We start from the raw sequence: 16824 nt of genomic DNA on the forward strand, positions 1-16824 counted from the left end.
AAATCTGGCCCTGATATCAAGACAGCAGAGTCTGCAACAGTGGGTAAGAGAATCTGTTTTGGGATTTAATGTATTTTTATGTGTAGGTGTCATGGAAAAACAGATTTTTTCTTTACTTCCATGAATTAACGTTCAAAATAATGATTAAACTCAGAAAATTAAAGACAGGCAACAGCTTCACAGTGTAACCTTGAAAGTAAATGACACAACCATTCAGCTTTTAAGCAAGAAAAATAATTTATTTATAATGATATAATAATAATTTCATCACATTGGCATTGCAGAGCTGCAGGGGGAGTGTGAGACGCCACCTCGCAGCTACAGATCACACCACTGGATAGGGGCGGGAAAATGGGGGTTATTCAATACATACACGGAATATTCCTTTAAATATGTCTTTTCCCAATGAGGAATAACAAAAATAGAATAATTCCAATAACTCTGTCTGTCTCTCTTTCTCTATGTCTCTCTAATTCTCATCTCTGTGTCTTTAGAAGCTGCCTGTACAGCCCCCTAGGTGCAGCCAGGGGTTTGGGGGGTGTTTGTTTTACTTTGCAGGGAGCAGCAGATGGGTGGGGTTTAGTAGTTTTTTTTTGTGTCCAGTAAACCTCAACCCGTCTGACGCCTCTCCTGAAACAAACGCAAGAAAGTCTTTGGCCCAAATCTGCAGCCACGTCGCCTCGCCGCTGCTTTTTCACATTCGGTCACTCTCTCGTTGAGTTTAAAACGGGGCAGTGAAAAGTGGTTGTAGCTTAATAGTCATCAGGACAACTGAAAAAGTGACTGAAAATATCTGAGGTGCAGCCAAAATATCCAAACTGTCAAAAATTACACACTGCATTCAAGTGCAGACACCTGAAGCAGTATTTTTTTGCTTAATTCGATTAATTTCTGACGGTAAGCTGTGAATAAACGATGGACGTAGCCTTAAAGTGCTTTAATCTTTCTAACAGCCAGCAGAGGACGACTTCTCTGAAATCTATGGGAAAATGAATCAATTTTTCTCTTGACTTGCTGCCTCCGTTAGCATTTTCTTAACGAGTCTATGGCCTCAATCACCAATTTCATGCCTCTATCAATGAAGAATGGCATTCATTTTGTAAATTATGGTCCCATTTAGAGGAAAATACATGATTAAACAGGGTGAGTTTTATGTATTTGAGGTTTCAAAACAGCTGTCTAATGACAAACAGCAGCTACATCCATCTTTTATATATAGCTCTGACTGTCAGCTTGCTTTGGTAAACACTGACGACCAATCAGGAAGCTAAATAGACTGGATGGCCACAACTAAAAACCCGTCATTATGCCTCATTTTAAGCATTAATACAATTTGAATGGGTGAGTATATAGAAATCTACCTTCCGTATAGTTGTCATGAGTAGAAAAATCAGCTAAACGGAGTAAAACCAGACAATGAACACGTTTATTTCTGCTGTTAGACTTTGACGTTTTAACACAGGGCTCTTTGGGGACTGACTTACTTTTGAAAACACCCTCAAGAGGCCATTTGAGGAAATGCAGCTTCATTTTGTAGCATTTTTTTTTAATTTTTTTTTGTCAATTCAAAATTCAGACTTGTAAAGTTGTGCAAAAAGTTTCAACACAACTCTATTGTGTTTACTGGCATGTTTTTACATCCTACGGTTTCACTAATTATTTTTTTATTTAACCCCTACCTGCTTTCTGGTGTGTGACGCCGGCGTCAACACCTTGAACACGTAAGCCGAAAGTAACTAAATCCTACAAATGCAGGTTTCAAGAGGAACAGCACCTAAAAATCAGTGCACTAAAGTAATTTACTCAAGTACTGCACAATTCTGAGACACTTTACTTGAGTATTTTGTACGCCAGAGTGAAATATTGGATTTTTTACCCAACTACATTTATCTGAAAGCTTTAATTACTTTACAGATTCGGGGTATAATGAATGGTATGAAATATAAAGATTTATTATAGAGTAAATTAAATCAACTGACAGTAAAAACATGAATAAAATATGCTCTGTCTCATAATATTTAAATGCTGCTTGCATTTTTAATCTGTCAGAAATAATGATCAAATATTATTTATATAAAGATATGAAAAATAGAACAGAAACAGAGCCTATGCTGATGTGTAAATAACATTTTTTATACTTTAAGTACATTTTGCAATACGTAATTAAGGTTTTTGTAAACTGTGGTACTGAATTTTTCTTCCACCACTGCTACTGAGCTATAGATATTTGAAATTACAAGGTTATAAGTGCTACTGTTGTTTTGCATTTAATAAAATATCTTTATATTCTCTTTTTTGTACATAGAAAATCTTTTTAGTTGTGGGCAAGACAACTATCTATTCACTGTACTCCATTTTTATGGTTTACAGTTAAATAAGAGGGTAATTTAAGCTTATAAAGTTAATAATAATTAAAATTATCTGAAGCTCACAAACATAAATCTGAAGCTTTATGTTTGTGAGTCTTTTCCAAGCACTGACATGAGTTGTGGTTGTATGTTTGTTTGCGCTGGTCTCGTTAAACTTTACAAATTGCTGTAAACAGAAAACTAATTTTTGTACAGTTTACTCAGATAAACTGGGATCTCTCTGCTGGCGTCAGGAGGAAACTATCCTTGCCTGAACTCCAAATGTTAACTTTTTCTCCACTGCTTTTTATTTGTGTTTCCTAGCAACAAGTTTTGCTGTTTTGGTATCTGCCGACTGTAAAATTGGAGTAAATTAATTAGAGGGCCATCGCGGTGTCTTCCTCCTCTTTTCTTGCGTTCTCATACCTTTTATTAATTTGTCGGGAAGCAAAAGAGAGAGTGAGCGAGAGGGAAAAGCTTTTAACGTGATTACTTGTGTGACTCACAGGACAGCTGAGACGAAGGGAGAGAGGAGGCGAAGGAAAAGATGACGGCGTATGTAGAAATTTTAGTGTGGTAATCCCCACATTCAGCAGAACCAAACCTCTGCTCCTCGTCTCCCCTCCTTCCTCCCTCTTCCTGACTTCTCCTAAAGAAGGGATAATAGATTAAATATTCAATATATTCCTCTTGTCAGCTCTCTTGTCACACCTTATAGAAATGTCATTTTCAATATAATATGCTGCCAACATGTTTCAGAGTTCCCTAATTCAGTTTTACAGACATTTCTCACAGCTGCTCGATGGGCAGAAGTAACTCTTTGGTCGGTCAAATACCCAATCTGATTTTGCCGCTCTGCACTGAGGACCAATAAATGTGTTGTTAGTTGCAAAAATATGGCAGTAATGTGGAGCAGCTCCACACATGAGGTTGTTTCTTCCTCTGAAGCAGCTCAGTCTCTGAGAAATATTTGTAAAAAATGAGCAGTTCATCTCCATATTAAATGATTACATCCCTACATTAGTGCTAGCACCCTTTGTACCCATATGTTTCTGTTGGTTTGTACCTCTGCTTATTTCCCGATTAAAGGGAATCTGCCATCTGTCCACGGACGAACAAGTAAAAACTGTCTGATAACCCGACACCACATACTACTGTGCTCAAACAATACATCCTCCTAAAGCTGTATCTTTCTTTTCCCTTCCCATCCTGTTAGCTCAAAATCAATCTGCAGTTTAGCTGATGTCTAACTTTGATCTGAGGGATATTGCTCTAAGGGCAAAACAGTATGCAGACGATGCCACGCTCTGCATACCTGTGTATGAATGCAGATTTGGGCAAATATTTAGTCAGATTAAATGTAAATGCTCCCTTTTACACCTGCAGTGTTGTGTTTTGGCCAGATTTTTGTGAATGTGTACCACCAAGGCAGCTAAAATTAAAAATAATAAAAATAATAAAATAAAAACACAGTAGGCGCTGCAGCAACACGCCCATAATTCAGTATACAAGGCAAACAAACACAGAGTTTTATAGGTTTATCTTTTTTCATTCACTAAATATTTAAAACAAGCTTCACTTGACTAGTCATCATAAATGGTGATAATTTATGCATCTCTTTTTTTCAGGATGATGGAGTACCTGAAGAAGGACTGTCATGGGGGAAGAGAAGATGTGTGTGAAGGAGTTTTTTTCTCACTCTTCTGCTGTTTCTGTATGTGTGGTTCCTTATTTTCCGTCCACTAGGGGGAGCTCAGACTCAATAGCACCGAGGGATAGTTTGCCGACTGGGAGTCAGGACATGAAAGGTTCCCTCCTCCATTAACGGTCCATCCATGCATGGGGAAAAGTCAGGTGTTAGAGCTGAACCACGATCCGACCATCCACACAGAGCTCTAGAACTGATCCACAAGTTGAGCTCCATTATGCAAAAACACATTCAAACCTCTCCTGTTCCCGTGTTTGTGCACAGATACCACCCATTCATCCACTTGCTCACTCATCCATGGTAATTCCATGTTGTACAGATACGTAAGAAAAATATACATAAAAAAACTCAAGAGCATGAAAGAAACAAGGCAGGAGATGAGCGCTGATAGAAAATGTCTGTTTTTTGCACTCTCAAACTAAGAACAGCTTCTATTTTTTCTTAACAGTCATTCATTGACATTCATTCGGTGTCGCGCCTTCTGCTGAGCTCAGATGCATAGACTGAATGCAGAGAGAAAAGAGATGGGAGAGGCAGGAAGGGGAAATGGATGGAGAGAAAAGAGGAAGAGAGGAAAGAAAGGTACAGAGAGGTGGTGCTACCAGAGAGATAAAGGCTGCAGTATACATGGGGAAACAGAAACAGATGGAGAGCGGCTCCAGCAGTGTTGGAGGGAGGAGGAGGAGGAGGAGAAGGATGAAGCAGACCGTCACCTCCTCCCTGCGACGAACCAGACGGAGCATGAGAGCGTTCATGGAGGAGGGCGAAACAAACAAACCCTTCTGCGCCCCGACGTCACTCTGCAACACTGAGGGGGGAACCTGAATTTTTCAAACCAATCTCCCAGCTCTCAGGCCTCGCAAACATTCCCCTCATCCTAGATTTTAAGTCCCTTCCAGAGTCCCCCCACTACTAGAATGCTTTGGCAGTCCAAGAATTCCCGAAATCTTTAACCTCTCGTCATCTCTGTCAAGAAACCCTTTAGGTCTCTGTTCTCTGAATCCTCCCGCCTCCAGATTCCTTCAGCCAAAGGGTTTCAGGGATCTAAAAAAATCCAGAACCTAATACATTTTGTAACTCCAAGAATGTTGGTTTTGGAATCCTTTAAGTTCTTGGTTCTGGAATCCTTTAAGCTCTTGGTTCTGGAGTCCTTTAAGCTCTTGGTTCTGGAATCATTTAAGCTCATGCTCTTGAATTCTTTCTTTCTTGCTTCTGGAATTGTAAAGTCTGTGGTTCTGGAATCCTTCAGCCTGAGAGTTTCAGGAAACTCAAACATTCCAGAATCTTAAAGATTCCAGAAGTCCAAAGAGCTTCTGGAAATCTTTCAGGTCCAAAATAATTTAGGCTGAAGGATTCTGGAATCAAAAGAGCCTTAGCACCTATAGCATTCCACAATCCTTCAGTTTTTCTTTTGGAATCCTTTAGAGTCTCGGATCTGGAAATCATCACCCTTGGATTCTTGAACCTTGAAACTTTCAAAACCGAAAAAATCCAGAATTCCAAAGAGTCCTTATTCCAGAATCTGTTAGGTCCAGAGTCTTTCAGGCTAAAGGAACCCAAAATCTAAAAGTTTTAGAACCTAAACAATTCCAGAATCCTTCAAGTTTTTTCCCCAGAATCTTTCAGGCTCTTGGTTCTGCAAATCTTTAACCCAGGATCCCATAATTCCAAAGAGTCTTTATTTCTGAATCCTTTAGGTCCAGAATCTTTCTGGCTAAAAGATCCCAGGAACCTAAAGAGTGACTGAACCTAAAAGATTCCGGAATTTAAAGTATTCCTGGTTCTTGAATAATTCCAGTTCTCCATTGCATGATCCTTTTGAGTCCTAAACAATTCCAGAACTAAAACATTCCAGAATTTAGAGATCCCTTAGGTTCTGGAATCCTTGAGGTCCCAGAATCCTTCAAGCTAAAGGATTCTGGGACGTAAATAATTCTTGAATGTTTCAGGTTCTTGGTTCTGGTGTCCTTTCGGTTCCTGGTCCTTTGTAACAATATTGTGAGAGGAGGGGGCTGCTTAGATCTTTATAATCCTGTCCCTAGTAAGGACGAGGTGAGGGCGACGATGCACACGCAAACTAATTCACACAAAAAAAATGTGCGACACGTAGTGCAGATGCACACAAACATGCCAAACACATTAACAGGCACACATACATGCACACTCTCTGTCTCCCACTTTGTTCTTGGCACTTCCCGCCACACACACATGCACACAAATGCACACAAATGCGCGCGCGCGCGCGCACACACACACACACACACACACACACACACACACACACACACACACACACACACACACACACACACACACATACATGCACACAGATACAGACACACAAACACACACCACTAGGTCCCCTCTGGTCTGTTTGTAGTCTTTAACAGTCCTTTGGTCCCAACACCAGAGACCAGAATGAATAAAAACCCTGTTTAATAACCGGCCTGCTTCATGCTCTCCGTACAGAAACTCCACAGGCAGGATTTCATCTGCACACACACTCATATGAACACACTCACACTTGTGTAGATTGGCCTTTTCTGTTCCATGGCATCAGTCTGTGTATGTGTTGGAGTGTGTATTTTCCCTTCATCGTGTGGGAAGCTTGTAGTCCAAGCTGCTCTGTACACTATTTTTAAGTCTTTGTGTGCAGGTTGTTGATAGATGCGTTACATTTATCTTTGTACATGATACATACAGTATGATCCAATTAAACATGTACAGGAAATGGCCATATGGAAGAAAAAAACAGAGGCAACAAAAATAACATCTAACAACAACTGAGAAGAAAATGACTGATGGGAGAAAATGTGTCGCCGCAGTGACTGCACCATGTAAACGACCTCCAACGGAAAAAAAAGTGCTTGCGTTCCAAAATGTCATCCGTTTGCTGGGAATGTTTTCTGAAGGTTCGTGTTCTTAGCACGAGCAACAAAATGTGTGACATGCTCATGCCTCATATTCGGTGGCAGAAAGCCCCCATGTGGTTTCTCTTTGTAAATTCTGACAGAGGTGCTATGGTATTGCATTTACCATAGAGTTTTGGGCGTATTTCCTTTCTCAGTTGCCTCGTCACGCAGTTTGATTCGTGTAGGTCTGCAGGCATCGGTCCTATAGCGCTACCGGCTGGAGGAACTGGTTATATTGTGGTTGACTCATGAATGTCTCACATCTTCTGGATTTTATTCCATTTATTTTGATTATTGATCCTGCGTGTCATCCTAGCGGATCAGTGTGGTTACAGATTCAGATATATAAACCACCGTCTTCATCGGGGGACTCTTCTTCATCCAGAGGCAGCCAGGAGTAAAGATATTCCCTGTATATCTTTACATTCCCAGTGACTATTCTACCCATCCACAATGAACACATTCCCAGTGAGGAAAACCTAGTGCAGTTTTGAGGTGTGACCTCCAAACCTCCAGCTTTCGTTGAATATGTGGTGAGAACTACCTTTTCCCTCCACTGACGTCTTGATTTCTGGTTTGACAGGGAACAGCGCTCCAGCCGTGGGAGGGACTATTTTGTCCAAAAAATGTGCTCCAATTTGATTGGACGGTGCAAATGGTCAATCAGTAGTTGGAGCAATCCGGTTGGACACAGAAGGTCCCGTCCCCAGTGAGTTGCTGATTGTGGAAGTGGATGGTAGCGTTGTCAACAGCCGTTAAACACCCGATAAACACCCGTTAATCCGTTCATTGGTCATTAGGTTTGTCGTTCCCAGGAGTCGCCTCTCCTCCTTCGCCGGTTGACGCTGTTGTGGTTGAAAACTCGGTGACGCGTCTCGCCAGCGGGTTTGTGCTTTTCAGAAGCTCCATGGCGGAGACCCGAGCTCCTCCGCTGGAAGACTTGCTGCCTTTCTTCTGAAGCAGGGCCATAAAGTTCTCGTTGCGGGAGCTTGACCTCTGGCTGCTGCCCAGGGTCAGGTTTCGGAGGTCACTGCCGCTGGTGCTGTGCTTCACCGGAGACACCAGACTCTGGCGGCTGCCAAAGGAGTCTGATGGCTCCTTACGACCCAGAACCTTTCGCTTGGACCTGAAGGAGAGGAAAAGATTATCAGATCAAGTAGATAAAATAGCGCATTTGTTCAGATTTACTCCTCAAGTCGGATGAATCACACTTAGATTGACGTGTCTGCTTTTAGAGCATAAATAAGATTTGTAACTACAGAGGGGATTCCATTCTTATGAGAGATGAAAACTCCGGTTCTTCCCTTTCCCTTCCTCACCCTTCCTTGTCTGCCTTTCAAGCTATTTTCAGCACAACACAAGGTAAAATCATGAACACTTGTTGCTTAGAGACTGGCTTTCTTGTGTTTTCTCTGTGCCTCCATGAATGTGTGTGTAGAGAGAGAGGGAAGCTGGAAAAAAAAGGACAAAATCAGAGGCGCTGGTCATGCAGTAGCCCTCTGTGCATGTAGCTGTTGCTAGGGAACCTTATGCTCTGTCCGTCTCACACCTTTTTAGCAAGACAATACGTATTTCATCACATGTTCCGGATTATAAAAAGCTGCCAGGCGAGCTCGGTGATAGCTGGAAGTGTTAAAGCTGCAAGAACAAGCTTGTACTGTCAGGAAAGGCATCTGTTTCTGCCAGTCTCTGTGTTTAACGGATGCACATGCGCTCCAACCTGTGTATAATGGTGAACAGGTCTTCGGTGGTGTGCGTTGTAGGTGTGCTGGCCAACAAGTCGTCGTCTGTTTCCTCCGCGATGTGGAGAACCGTCTTCTCACCAGCTGCTGAGTCGTCTGAATGAAAACAAAGAAATCAAATAAAAACAGGAAAATTACAGGCTTTCTTCCCAAACACATCATTTTGGCTTTGTTGTTTTAAAAAGCTAATTTCTGTGTGTAACTCTAACTTGAGACAATTAGGTAATAATGAGACAGTAATGATAAATGTCATCTTCACTGTGAGAATCACTCTGTGTTTGATTTGGTCCAATTTTAGCACAATTGGGCTCGATTTGCTTCAAAACCTGAGAAATCTCCTCGCAGAGTCAGGAGGTTAACATCAGCAGGGAAGGATCCAAATCAAATACAGGAGTTCTGACAGGCATTCAATATCAGCACAAGCAAATTTGTTAGTAGATAAAACATCTTCTGTGAAAAGAAGATTATTTATCAGCTAATACGTGTTAGCAAATACTGCAGAAGCCATGATAGGATCTAGTTATTTAAAACTACACCATTGTGCCTGATTTTATTACAGATGGATTCTAACAAATGCTATCCTTATGCTTTTACCAAAATATGGTAAAAATTCACAGCTTACATTTTATCCAATGCAAGAGTTGGCTTTGCTGCATGCTAAATATGCTGCAGAAGTTCTTGCACATTTTAACACAACATAATGCCAGGCTGTATAACGTCAATTACAAGTATACAGAACACAAAAATGAGTAAAATGTTGAGGAATTTGTACTTTTTAAAAATAATTTATACTTAGACTCAATGCCATTTAAGATGGAAATATTGTTCTCTCTACTCCTCTACATCTGTCTGACACCTTCAGTTAGTGTAGGAGCCAGAATACTTTTTAAAAAGAAATCAATTTCTGTTCTTCTTGAGTTATCCCCATCTCGTGGCTGAAAGATGGGGATAAAAGCCAGGGAGGCTATCAGGAAGATGTAGCTACCAAGAAGAGACAGTCTTTTGACCACACCACACATCCAAGGCCTGCAGCAAAATTCATCCTTAGTTGATTATCAGCATCCTACGCCGTTTTTATTTCTAAGTTTCAATAATGTAATAATAGTGCTTTATTTTTAAGGTAGTGTCTACAGATACGGACCCGTACCCGTAGCCTGTGGCCTACGGATACGGCACTTTCCCTTACCATACATATTAATGAGACGAACATGAATATTAATGAGCCGGCTGATGAACGCGCTTTGTGATTGGCTGGTAATCCGACGTGCATAAATATTAATGAGCCGGCTTGGTAATCCGAGTGATGAAGGCGCTTCCGTGATTCGAGGTGAATCTGCGTGCCGAGCCTGTCATGTCAGTCATCTGCTGTTCTCTTTTCTATCGTGCATAATGTCTTATAAATATCGTTATCTGACTTTTTCACGGACAGCGATTTGGGGGTTGAAATCAGCACTACTATTAAAAATAGCAAAACTTTTTATTCACGTGACCCTGTTCTAATAAAGCACAAACAGCAAACAAAACAAATGGCGGAACTAACAGCCAGCAAACTACAAGTATTTTTTTACCTTCAAAAGTAGCGACAGACTATTACATATTAACAACCTAAACAAAACCCTGACGTATTTTCTACGTCTGTCAACACAGACACTGCACGTCACTCACTTTAATGTTAGCGGACTCTGTTGAATGTCTAAGTTACATAACCACAAACAAATCTCACAATATCACAGTAAATCGAGCTTGTGTGTTTTTTTAATTCATGCCGAATTAAAGAGCTGCTCCTCACCATTCACGAGTGTTTGTTTCATAGTCGACATCCTTAACTTTATCTTGTAAATTAGCGTCCGAAATTAAATGGGAACATTTGCAATGGAGTTCGTCAGCCGCTTCCACCACTGAACGCGGTAAACTAATTAATAGGAACTGGACTTCAAACAATTTAGACACAGCGTCTAAAAGCGTAAAAACTGCAATGTCTAAAGTGTGAGAGGAGACGGTGTATTTTTGGTTAAATTATACAATGTTCGCCGTCAAAGTCATTCATATAAACTGCCTGTGATGTGCAGCAAATAGTAGTTAACCGGCGCCAGCTCTTCAGTGACCTTAACAGGTCCGTACCTCTAGTACCTATTTTTAAACCTTTTTTCTGTGAATATTATTTTCTTTTGGATGGGTGTCGGTTCAGACACCTCGGTACAGCCACCATAGTGGCTATACAGGTGTAGGCGCAGCCACTGCAGTTGGTGTTGAGATGGAAATTTGACACAGTTGACAATAATTAAGCTTCAACCAAAAAAACATAATTCAACATAATGCAGGAAATACAGTGTCTGACACTCAAAGACTTCTTCCTTTAAGGAAACCTACATCCATCCATAGATATGTGCACATTTGTTACACACCATCAAGACAGATGTGCAGCAGAAAACTGTAATTTTAACTTCTATGGCTCTTTTGATACCTTTTTTCACACTTAAACCTGTTTCCTATTGTTACTTACTGCAACCAAAAAAGACCAGTCTTCCAAAGTTATCACATGCACGAGTCTTGCATTATCTTAGCATTTTTTAGTCAATGAAGGCAGTTGTCTTGCACTCGCACTGAGTCTGGGTCTAGAAAGGTACTTTGGCTGAAATCAAAGTCTTTTCCTGACACCATGAAAAGTAATAATATCATCAAGACATACCTGCTCCGATCCCGGTGCCAGCCATCTTCCCTTCCAGCTCTGTGAGCGAAGAGTCCTGCAGAGATGACTGCAGTGACGACTCCTTTGAACTCTCCTCGTCGGTCCCCAGGTGGTTCTCGTCTTGCTCCATCATGTCTGGAACACTCGGAGCGGTGGGAATATCTTCTGGTGGGAACGTTCCTACCGGAGATCGCAGGCCCACGGGGCTGTCAGTCTGCGGCGTCTGGCGGTCAGTGCTGCCGTTAGTGGAGGAGTGGACCGACGTGGGAAGAAGCAGGACGTTTGGCTTCTTGGGGACTGGAGGTGGAACCTGGAACGAAATGAGAAAGTTTCACTTAAAATGAAGACATCAGTGACAGTGTGGATTCTTTTCCTTCTGTATTTCCACTTAAAATTCAGTTCAGGTGGAATTTCTCACTAAAGCACACTTAACATTTCTTGGAAATTATGGTTTGAAAAGTTAATGCACAATTTTTCATCTTTTATGCAACATAAAACAGAAATTTCAGTGAGCCCTCTTATAAACTCTTTAAAAACCCTACAAAGTTGTCTCTGCCTTGTCCACTGTGCAGCAGCAGGTACTAGGAAGTTGGAGCAGCTGTGATTTATGAAGTTTTTGGGAAGTACTTTGTATTTCACAATTATTCATTATGATGAATTCCGGTGTACAGAGCTGCTTTTGGGTGCATTTTGTGCAGGTAAGGAGACTTCACTGCTGCAACAAAAAGTGCAGTCATGAGCGGTGACAATGTTAGACTGGATGATTTTGTTCCCAGAGATAAGATGGAGTTTTGGATGTGCCCAAATTATTTCCCCCCTGACAATTGTTACTTTGTCTAATCGTCTTCTTCTGGGTTTCTGTGACACCCAGAGGCTCAGAATTAGAAAGCTGTGGTCCATGTGAATATAGATTTCAAACCTTTTTCGTGTCGAAAGTACTGTTAAAATCCACATTTTTCAATGTGAAATGATTTTTCTTCATTTTCCTACATGTTCATTTACTAGTTGCTCACTCTCTAAACTCCAAAACCCATAATCATCAGGTTTGAAAGGTGTGTTCCATTTTCAAAAAATCTAAAAATTACATCATTTATCAGAGCCTGAGACTGCAAACAATTCATCCATGACTTGCCTGTTCAGTGGGAAGCCAAATTGAATCTAAGTTCAAAATCATGATATATACTCAGAATCACTTTAGTCATTTTGTCTCTTTTAAAAGTTCACAATTAATAAACAGTTTGCCGTACATAAATTTGGTAAAAACAAAAATTCTAGCTGTGAGAAGTTCAGGGGCTTTTCGGCTAAACTGCAGGCGGTTTTTCAGTACAGAAACAAATTAAAAATGAAAGTATTACAATATCTATAATAGGTAAAGATCTCAAAATATTGGTAATATCTGAGGCATTTTCTGTTATTTCATTTTGTTTTCAGTATCTTTAAACAAAATGATCAAAGACATCAACTTGTATGTGATTGACTAATGGCATAACTTTGATATACTGCACAAATTATATGTTTGAGTTCCCTCTCCTTTTAGCCATGGCGAAGCTGTTTCCATCAGAGGTGCAGGGCTTTATACTGCAGTGAAAAATGAGCCAGCAGTGAAGAAAAATGTGAGAAGAGCAAAGAAACACCCAGAAACCTTGTGGAGTTCAGAGGGATAATGACGTCTAACCACAAAGACAGTCCTCAAATAAAGCCTTTCCTGAGGATATCCTCCTCACCTTGGGTTTCTTTTTATCTGACAATTCTGCCAGGCAAGAGATTGTCATCCTTGAGGGGAGGGTCTTGCTCTTGTCCTGGAGCTCTGGAGCTTCCTGGTTGCTGCAGGGAGACGGCAGGGAGCCTCCATCCTCAGGCCCAAAATGGATCTCCGCATCAGCGTCAAACTCAGGCTCCAGCACCGGGTCCTCCAGGAGAGGCTGGGGGTCTGGGAGAGGAGGGAGATCAAAGAGAGACTGGGAGTGGGGGAGAAATTGGTGATCGTACGTAGTCTGTGGGGTAGTGGTAGAGTTTGAATCTGGGAGAACGGCAGGACTCATTGGCGCTTGTGGTGGAGGTTTTTTGGGTTTCGGCTTTTTCATGACTTTATAGATGTTGCCTAAAGGCACCGGCCGATCCACAGGTGAGGCGGGGGGAGACTCGAGGGCATGGGGGGAGGTAGAAGAAGGAGACGGAGATTTCAAGAGGAGGTTTACGGGCCGTTTGGGCAGGGGAGGTTTGACAGCGACAGGTGGTTTGGGTTTTGGCAGAGTGGGAGGTGGGCTGGGGTTGTCACCGAGGTCTCTGCCATGTTGTTCTTCTTCGATGGTGTCAGACGCTCCATCAGGACAGTCCTCCAGGTCACCACGAGAAACCGAGCGAAGCCGAATAGTCTTCAGCTCATTCTGGGTAACCACAGGCAATGCCTGCGAAGAACTGGGGCTGATTTTTCCTGGTTTCGCTGCCGTTGAGGTGTCAGAGTGCCGCCTGCTGGCCTTCTGCTTTGGCCTGAGTGATGACAGCTCCAGATGTGCATTCCCAGGCATTTCAAAGGACAACCTCGACCTTGCAGCCGGGTCCTTCGGTGAAGGTAGGGACGACTTCCTCTCTGGGATTTTGGGGCGCATCTTGCACCCAATGGTCCCTGTTGTGCCTTGACCTGCCACTTGACTGAGAGGAACAGTAGGGGTGGGAGTCTCGGACTGGCTGGAGTAGCCACTGGATGGGGACATGAGTCCTGGAGGTTTGAAGGGTGACGACGCCTTGACATCCGTCTCCATGGAGAGCTGCGAGGGTGACGTGGCTCTGGAGGTGGAGGGGGAGTCGAGAAGGGACTCGGAGCTTCCTCTGACCTTCATACATTCAATCACTGTGGTACCTGTGGCTGTGCTGGAGCCCGACAGAGACCTGGGTAAAAGAAGGAGACAGATAACTTAGTAACTCAATCAAGGAAACAAGCTGCAAACATCCATGAGTAGTTTTCTACCTGTAAGGGTCATTGCTCTTCCACTCCCCTAGCTGCCAGTGAGTGGGGAAAGTCATCTCTGTCTCACTCTCCCTCTCTGGTGCCTGGATCTCCAGACTCGGAGGTCCATCGTTCCCTCCTTGGGCTAGCTCCCGCTCAGCAACACTGGGTTTAGAGGATGAGCTGGGCAGAAGGAAATCTGGCTGGAAGTCTGGGAAGTGGTCCCTGGGGATGTGCAGGCTCTTCGGCCGACCATCTCGGTAAAGACCACCCTCGTGGTGGATTCTCCCCTCGGCTTCTCCAAGGTTTTTCATGAGGGAAACGCTCCTCACAGGAGGAGGTGGCTTGCGTTTGGATTTCTTGAGCGAGATGGAGCGAGAACGCAGGCGCAAACGTCCCTCCGTGCTGTAGTCCGAAGCTGTGACAGAGATGGTGTCAGCAGTGCTAGTGCTGTCCTCAGAGCTGCCTCTCGGGTAGAGGAGGGCGTAGTTCTCACCCAGACCCAGAAAGTTGTGATGCTCCTGGTGGTGGTTTGCTGCCATCGTGTTTCCGTTCCCTGCAGATGTGATGTTACCGTCCATTTGACCAGTGATGCCCTCCGTGAAGCAGAAGGAGCCAGAGTCTGTGGGCGTAGAAAGGGAACGCTCCCTGAACTTGAAGGCGTTCTGAGCTGCTATAGATCGGGCTGACCTCTCCCGGCCTCTCAACACCTCTCCGACTCCCCCACCTCCCCCTCTACCTCCATCAGCTGCAGCTCCTTCTGTCTCGCTTCGCTTCCCCATCATGGCTGCTGCCAGAGATATCCCTGGCATGTTATTCCCTGTTCTCCCCGAGGGATTCGTCACTGACGCGAAGGAGCTGGAATGTGAGCTCACTGGCTGTCCTGAGCCCACCAGCATCACCCCGTCCTGCGTCCCCCCTCCTGAACCTCCAATGATGGTGTGCTGTTTGGGTGGAACCGCTGGACCTTTGTTCATGCTGTAATTGTAAGGCTCATTCCACGCCCCAGGGGAAAAGGTGGAGCCCTTCGGTCCATTCCAGGAGGTCGAGGGCGTGTTTGAGCACAGCAGCCCAGAGTGGTCCATAGTTCCTGGGTGGAGATGGTCTGGGGCTCGCTGCCCCAAACTGTTATCTGTAGAGGAGAGGAGGAGAATCAATACAACTGAAACAACTACATACAATAATGAACAACAAAACCTCCTAACAAAAACTCTACAACTCTGTCTGTCTCTTGCTGCCCTTTTAGAAAACTATTCTGTCTGGCAGGCAGACACAAAATCCATGACTTGGTTGTGGCAGGCTGTTTGTGTAATGTCTAACGAAGGTTCATGTCCAAAATGTCTGGTGAACTTTGGAAATGTTGCAAAAAGTAAAAACAGAAATGAGCTTGAGGCTTGTTTCTGTGAACTGCTTTGGAGCTGAGAAATTAGGCTTTGTACGGTTGTCAGAAGTTGAGAAACTAAAAAATCTCAAAGACAAATAAACAAACAGTGCTTTGTCTATCTTTGAGATAAATCTGGAGAGAGATTTTCAGGAATTGCTGTTTCAGACATGTATAAAGCTGGTCAGAGACAAAGACAATGAAAGAAATAACCAATCAATCATTTGAGTTAGATGTTTGCGGTGTCAAAACTTATTCAGAAAACTTGCTCCATCTTATGAAGCATAAATCTCATCAAACAAGAAAAAAAGAATTAAAACTTTGCTGTGTCCATTCAGGGCTGCACAGTGGAGTAGTGGTTAGCACTTTTGCCTTGCAGCAAGAAGATCCCTGGTTCAAATCCCGGGGTGGGCCTGGGATCTTTCTGCATGGAGTTTGCATGTTCTCCCTGTGCATGCGTGAGTTTTCTCCGAGTACTCCGGCTTCCTCCCACAGTCCAAAATATGCTGAGGTTAATTGGTTACTCTAAATTGCCTGTAGGTGTGAATGTGAGTGTGATTGTTTGTCTGTATATGTAGCCCTGCGACGGACTGGCGACCTGTCCAGGGTGCCCCTTGCCTTCGCCCGAGTCAGCTGAGATCCGGTGTTTTGGCGTGAGCTATCGCGGGATTTCGGAATGAGATTTGCTTTCTAGCATCCTGAGATTTTGATACAGACCACAACAAAGAGCGATCACTAGGTAATGTGGAGGTTTTCGTTCACTTCTCATCTCTAGTACGTTGTGGGACACTCGTTGAGACTATCCGAGCCGGTCAGTGTGGGAAAAAAAGCACGTTAGGGCGGACTTTGACTCGGGGGGGCAAGTTGCTCCATACTTTTTGCTAGCTGAGCTGCGAAGCTGCCTGCCTGGCTAAATACTGGAGCTATGTTGAAAATTCATTTCTCCATCACTCACATGTATGTAATGACATATGAAAACAGACCCCAGGTTGAAAAAAACCGAAGTTCCCCTTTAAGTCAAACAGGTGCATGAACAGCTAATCAAACCTCACCACTTTTATGGGAATGACACAAAAAATTAAAAATGTGGTCCAGAA

The 16824-nt window shown here is 43.1% G+C and overlaps 1 protein-coding gene across 3 annotated transcripts in view; it reads right to left on the reverse strand.

Moving 5' to 3' along the window:
* Positions 1–218: 218 nt before the first annotated feature.
* Positions 219–16824, reverse strand: part of nhsl2 (NHS-like 2) — a 222671-nt gene continuing 206065 nt past the window's right edge. For all 3 annotated transcript variants that reach the window (XM_022200981.2, XM_051944089.1, XM_051944090.1), the window contains exons 6-10: positions 14368–15478; positions 13124–14288; positions 11400–11709; positions 8689–8806; positions 219–8094 (exon numbers count right to left, since the gene is read on the reverse strand). In XM_022200981.2, the coding sequence (XP_022056673.1) occupies positions 7755–8094; positions 8689–8806; positions 11400–11709; positions 13124–14288; positions 14368–15478 (3044 nt within the window). In that variant the 3' untranslated portion in view covers positions 219–7754. The remainder of the gene's footprint in view (positions 8095–8688; positions 8807–11399; positions 11710–13123; positions 14289–14367; positions 15479–16824) is intronic.

The sequence above is a fragment of the Acanthochromis polyacanthus genome, chromosome 23 (assembly GCF_021347895.1).
Source record: "Acanthochromis polyacanthus isolate Apoly-LR-REF ecotype Palm Island chromosome 23, KAUST_Apoly_ChrSc, whole genome shotgun sequence".
In the NCBI taxonomy this organism is placed as follows: domain Eukaryota; kingdom Metazoa; phylum Chordata; class Actinopteri; family Pomacentridae; genus Acanthochromis; species Acanthochromis polyacanthus.